This window comes from Helianthus annuus, chromosome 1 (assembly GCF_002127325.2).
Source record: "Helianthus annuus cultivar XRQ/B chromosome 1, HanXRQr2.0-SUNRISE, whole genome shotgun sequence".
NCBI lineage: Eukaryota > Viridiplantae > Streptophyta > Magnoliopsida > Asterales > Asteraceae > Helianthus > Helianthus annuus.
The window spans coordinates 114,298,899-114,305,954 of NC_035433.2; the positions used below are offsets into that span (position 1 = coordinate 114,298,899).

At 32.7% G+C, this 7,056-nt stretch overlaps 1 protein-coding gene across 1 annotated transcript; it reads right to left on the bottom strand.

Moving 5' to 3' along the window:
* Window positions 1-1,167: 1,167 nt before the first annotated feature.
* On the bottom strand, window positions 1,168-3,926 carry LOC110875267 (F-box/FBD/LRR-repeat protein At1g13570). The gene is made up of 5 exons (XM_022123467.2): window positions 3,809-3,926; window positions 2,653-3,485; window positions 2,384-2,551; window positions 2,011-2,308; window positions 1,168-1,555 (listed from the first exon to the last, which is right to left on the bottom strand). Coding segments are annotated over exons 1-5 (1,323 nt in total). The 5' UTR covers window positions 3,831-3,926; the 3' UTR covers window positions 1,168-1,553.
* Window positions 3,927-7,056: the final 3,130 nt, after the last annotated feature.

Genomic DNA, 7,056 nt, shown 5'->3' on the forward strand with positions numbered 1-7,056 from the left:
TTAAAGTTAAGTTGTCTTTAATATACGTTTGCTCGTTTAAAAAAAAACAACATACCATTATTTGCAGAAGTTAATGCTATAGTGTCTTAACCCGTTACAACATTATGTCTATCTTTTCAAATTTGATTTGAACTTGTGATGAGTTTTGAAACACATGTATGTAATAATGCGTATAACTTATTAAAATAATATTTCCATCTTTCCAGGTTGATTCTGAATTGTAGTGAGTTTTGTTGCTTACGCGTATTAGAGAGTGTGTAACAATTGCAATGGCATGTCCAATTTCCAAATTCAATTTGTTTTATGTGAGTTTTGATGTATATGTATGTGTACATGCATGTGTAATCCATTACATCGGTGCATTCAACTTCATTGCTCTATGTTACTTATGTATCAAATAAAAAAAAAAGATAAAAAGGCAATAGAACGAGAAATAATAAGAAAGGGTCTCCAATTGTCACAATGATCGATACTCAGGCGCGAAGTACTACATGACAAAGAAAGATGAGAATATGGTAGTACTACACGCGTTAGTGGAAACATGAAAAGAGTATGAGAAAATGTTTAATAGCGGAAAGTGAGTAAATATGATGCAATTTAGCAGTGTCGGAGTTTGAACGAAAACTCAGTGGGGTTGGACTCTCAAAATCCAAATCGGTGGGTTAAGACTCTTAAAAATCCAATATTTTACACTAAAAATATATTTTTGAAAATTTCGATAAAAATTAACACTAAGAGCGAAAAATCGATAGGGGGCAGGGCACCTCCGGCCCCAATAAAGCTCTGCCCTTGCAATTTAGTAAGCATGTGGTCGAGGGTTTGTTGGCTCTAGGTTTGAAGAAACAACGAGAGTTTTAGCAAACAATAGCAGTATAGTTATCTACAATAGAGTGATACATGAAAAGTTTCGGTTTATATCAGGAATGGGCTTGTTTTTAAGTTTGAGAGAGCAGTGTGATTAAAAAAAAAAAAACAAATACTAATATGACATATTCACCCGAATCACGAATACATGGCGAAACGTACTCGTAAACAGTTTCTCTATATCTTTATTTTCTTTTGTCATTGTTAATATGATAGTCTACTAATTCACTAGATTTTAGTTTTATATTTCTAATTTAGTTAGGTACTAAAGATATATACAAATGAAAAAAAGTAGGAAATCTATTTGGAACCCAAAGGGCAATTTTTAATAAACTAAGAAGTAAACCTTATACACCACAGAATACATTTAGTACATTAGAAATAATAGTTTCAGGCAACTACTTGATATTAGACAACCAATTTTAAACTTACTTGAGAGCTAGTATACTTGGGTGCACAAATCAGTGGCGGATCTAGAAAATCCTTATAGGGGCAACGTTTTAAAGAAAAAGGGTAACGAAATAAAAAATAAAAAAAAAACGTCAATTTTTTCCAAAATTCACACTAAATTTACACTACCGTCAGAGCGTTAACGTCGGTTACCCTTTGTTAAGAGGCAGATCCACCCCTGCACAAATGTAGCACTTCGCTTCCTCCAACCATATTACTTATGTGTATAATCACAAACATCCTGCCAAAATAAGAAGGTGAAACAAAGCATGTACATATAAAATAAGATGCCCCATAAGAAAAGTATATATGAAAGAAGTAAAAGAATTATTCCCCCGTTTGCAAATTTTGGTTATGCCACACAAACTAGCAAACTAGTGACGCGTAGATTTTCTTCAACCCATCGTAACTTGTAGTTTTGTTTGCAAGTTTTGTTTCCAAGCTAACTATTGTTCGAGAATTTTAGAAGAGTACTCTAGTTTGCAAGACAAAATGACTATATAACCAAAATATCTTTACTTCTTAATATCAATTGAACTTTTCCATAAACCATTTTGCGCATATTGTACTACGCCACATTATGCCCCACATTAAACAGAACAACAAAAAATGTACAGAAATGTAATGTAATGTAATTAGGAGATATGCATAAGAATGAAAATATATATCAGAATTGCATTAGTTAGACATTCTTACATGAGTTGGGGTCCAAATAGATCATTTCTGCTTTCGGTGAGGCTCTAGGGAACCTCATAACATCCTTAGCAATGTTAAACCTTTTATAAGGATCCAAAGTTCCATTTGATTGGATGGTAAACTTCTCAAGAGAAGGGGATTGAGCAAGTAAAAGCTTTACAAAAAGCAATTGTGGTCTTGAACCTTGTAAAGGTGATAATTCCACAATTCGCAACCGATTCAATGTTTGATCCAAGCAGCCTGGTGATTCCAAATGACTTGAAGTTGTTTCCTCACCACAACGCATTAATTCAGACTCCTAGATATTAATAAATAACCAACGCAGGCTTAACGTTTAACTCTTGTATCATATAAGAAAAAAAGGTAATTTTACCGTTTGAGTATGCATCATACGCAGTTCTTCTAGATTCGGTGAGTTTCGAAGCAAACAAAGAGCGCCATGGAGGTGATCCAAATCACAAAGTGAAAAATCTATCAACCACAAACGCTTTAAACTATTAACCGCATGTGGAAACCACTTTGGCTTTTCTGCAATAAAAACCTAGGAGTTGAAAGTGAGAATTTAACTTAGAATATAGTGTGAACTACATAAAATCCTATTGTGAAAACTCCTATATTCCAAATTTAAATTTTGTGTCATACCTTAAGAAAATGGCCATCAATATAAAACCATCGAAGTCTAGACATGTTAGCGAACATCAATGCGAGATTCATCCTTTCGAGTCTTACAAAGTCTTCCATTGGTTTCATGAGTGTTAAACAAACCATACCAAGACGTTGACTACGCAATAACTCAAGTAACATGACATCAGGGCAATTCATGATAAGCAAAACCTGCAAATTTGTAGCATGGATTTTAAGATTGTATGCTTTGGTGCATGAACGCATGATCAACTTCTTAAGTTGTGGTAAGTTGATCGCAGTTCCGCCTAAGTCAGTCGTAAAGTCAACATTATTGAAAACGAGACTTTCAAGGTAGAGAAATCCTTCAAACTGAAGCGGTGGCTTAAAGATACACTTATTAAGTTCCAACTTTCTCAGCTCGAGACAAGAGAACACACAACGAGGAAGTTGATAACGTTGATTTGAGTTAGCAATAGTGAAATCCTTGACACCTTTTGTTGATAAGTATAACATCCATTGATTAACATCTTGGAAGCTATCAAGAAACATGTCGGGTATGCAGAGATAAAATTTGGAGATAGAACCCTTGTGAAGGAGCAACACTTGGTTTATGACCCTTATAAACCCATGTCTACCAAACGCTCCATTTTTCGCCAACTTTTTAGAAATTTGCTCATCGAAAACCACTGCCCTCATTGTTCTCCATTTGTACCTCCACTTTTTTGAAAGAATGCTTGTCCGTATAACATCTTGAATTGGAAGCCGCTCTAAGATTGAGTCTATCAAATGCTCTGGCAAATTACTGATTCTATCTTCTTCAATAACACTTACCTGCCTCCTCTTATTATTTTCTGTCATTTATTTTAAGATAAACATAAAAGTGAGTAATTTAAAACAAATGGATGATTATAATAAAATGGAATAACTTGAAATTGGTGATAACATGGGATAAACAATTGAGGGATCTAACTTACAAGCCATGTGAAGTAACAAAATTCTAAAATATATCATATACATGGATATATCATATACAACATATCTTGTTTATAGATCTAACGAAGGCATATAATTGATATAATGAATGGGGGTCAATGAAATCAAAGCAAGCTAAAGTAAATGGATACAACTAAAAACACTGATCGATATAGACGGGGATTGTGAAGTAGAATCTTACTCATCTTTGCGTAACAATCCATAACAACACCAAGAAAAGCTTATGATCAGTTATTAAAATGTTGAATTTCCAGAATGAATAAGGGGGTTAGGGAGGAAATGTTTCTTTCACAATGCCGTCTTAAAACAAATATCCCATATTTTAAACTAAAATCAGAAGATATTAGTTATTAATTAATGTCTAAATGATTTGGATAGGAAAACGCGTATCTCACTAAGAGGCCGTTTGTTTATCTTTTAATGGGGCTCTTAATGGTTCAGACCTCTTACTGGTTCAGTACTTAATGGTTCAGACTGTTTGTTTCGCGAGCAAATGTATGAACAATTGGACCGGAAGAGAAAGCAATTAAGAAGAGTAAAAAACCGAGATGAAAATGCAATTTTTGTAATAAACGAGTTAGGGATCATGACAAGAGTAGTTTGATAGTGTTAGATCTTGGGCAAAACCAATTTTCAGACACCATCCCTGTAGAAATTTCAAGTATTTCTTCCCTTCAACGCCTTTCGATTGGTGATAATAATCTACAAGGTCGGATTCCTGATAAACTCTTTGAGCTGCCAAACAACCCCTAAATAGTTCAACGATATTCGAGTTAAGTTCACATACAAACAGTCTTGTCATACAAAACGTACGAAAGACATGAAAAAAAAAAACACCATGACATTTTCATAATTATTTGCTTGTAGGGTAATTTTGTAAAATGTTCTTTGTAGGGTAATTTTGAAACTTACAGAGTAATTTTGATACACTTGTAGAGTAATTATGATACTCTACAAAATTATCCTTCAAGATCACAATTATCTTAAAAGATCAAAATTACCATACAAGATTATTTGTAGAGTAATTATGATACTCTACAAAATTACCCTACAAGAATATTTTATAAAATTACCCTACAAGATCAAAATTACCCTACAAAGTCAAAATTACCCTACAAAGTCAAAATTACCCTACAAGATCATTTGTAGGGTAATTTTGATAATTAATCTACGAGTAAATAATTATGAAAATGCCTTCGCGTTTTTTTACCTTTTCACCATATTCGTACATTTTGTATGATAAGGATATTTGTATTTGATCTTTTGTCTACTTCTAAATGTGAATTGATATTGTATTTTGTTAGAAATCGATTTATACATATCATGATTGTTTTTTTGCTTTATATCACCATTCAAAGATTTTTGTGGTGTATAAACATACAAACAAACAAGACTGATCATTAGTCTTGTCATACAAAACGTACGAAAGACATGAAAAAAAAAAACACCATGACATTTTCATAATTATTTGCTTGTAGGGTAATTTTGTAAAATGTTCTTTGTAGGGTAATTTTGAAACTTACAGAGTAATTTTGATACACTTGTAGAGTAATTATGATACTCTACAAAATTATCCTTCAAGATCACAATTATCTTAAAAGATCAAAATTACCATACAAGATTATTTGTAGAGTAATTATGATACTCTACAAAATTACCCTACAAGAATATTTTATAAAATTACCCTACAAGATCAAAATTACCCTACAAAGTCAAAATTACCCTACAAAGTCAAAATTACCCTACAAGATCATTTGTAGGGTAATTTTGATAATTAATCTACGAGTAAATAATTATGAAAATGCCTTCGCGTTTTTTTACCTTTTCACCATATTCGTACATTTTGTATGATAAGGATATTTGTATTTGATCTTTTGTCTACTTCTAAATGTGAATTGATATTGTATTTTGTTAGAAATCGATTTATACATATCATGATTGTTTTTTTGCTTTATATCACCATTCAAAGATTTTTGTGGTGTATAAACATACAAACAAACAAGACTGATCATACAGCCAAATACGATTTATATTGAAGGGTTAAGTTATTCTACAAATACTCCTAATTGTAAGAAGACTTTATAGAGTGACAAGTGTCCAGTAACCTAAATCCTAAACCCACTACACCACCCCCAAAACCTAAACACCCATCCCCACCTCACCCAAAAACCTAAACCCCCCACCCCTGCAAAAAAAATAATAATAATAATAATAAATAAAAAATAAAAATGTACCTCACCAAAAAACATATTTCAAAAGGATCTTAAAATCAACACACCTTGAAAAATAATAGTGTTATTTTTCGTCGGAAATTTCGACTATACCCTATGGAAATTTTCACCCAAACCCCTTGAAAATTTTTAACCGCCCTACTTAGAAAAAAAAATATTATGAATTGATAAAAAAAATTAAACACCGATTATTATTCTCTAATATATAAGTATATAACACACTTAATCTTTAACCACTTATTCACTTAATTACTTAATCCAATCTACAATCTATTTTTAATAGCCCAAGCCCAAACACAACCCAAAGAAATTTGCACTAAATAAAATAACCCAAATCCATCCACCCATACCAATTCCAAATCCCCCCCCCCCCCAAAAAAAAAAAAAAAAAAAAAAAACCGTACCTAACCAAAAAACTTATTTTTTTTTTGTGTAGGAGGTTTATTTTAAAAGTCTTTTTACACTTCTTATTTTTAAGAGACTTTGTATTTAATCCTAATCCTTGTATTGAAATGTAAAAGTGTGATGATCAAGGTTGGAGAACTCGCTAGTCGCTAGTCGGCCGGTGAAGTGGGGACTAGCGACTACTCGGGATTACTCGAGATTAATCAGGATTAATCGGATCGGGTTTTTTATATGTAATTTTCAGTTTTATGTATAAATATATACATTTTTATAGGTAAATATTTTAAGTAGCTAAGTTTTAAATCTTACTCAACTCATTTATTTAAGTATACATGATTAATTGTTGGAATTCAAATGATTTGGTTGGAAACTGACCGGAATTTAGAGGTTTTGGCCGGAATATACAGGTTTTTTGCTGGAATTGTCGACTTTTGGCTGGCCTAGTCGGACCTAGTCGTGCCTAGTCGGACCTAGTCAGTTAATGGACCGATTTAAGAAAAATTACTCAGTAACTGGACGACTAGCGATTAATCGCCGACTAATCGTCGCCTAGTCGCGATTTTTACAACACTGGTGATGATAGGTTCCTTGTGTGTGAATAGAATCCCCCTTTTAAAATTTCGCTTCATCTTTTTCGTTTGTTTGCATAGCTCCACGCCAACAAGGGAAAAAAATTTCAGATCTTCACATTATTAAACAAAATTCTACTGGGTGCCCACCCCCCATCTCACATGGATCCGCCATTGTTAATATATATTAAAGAAATTTAAAAATCTTTCAGGCCCTTTAACTA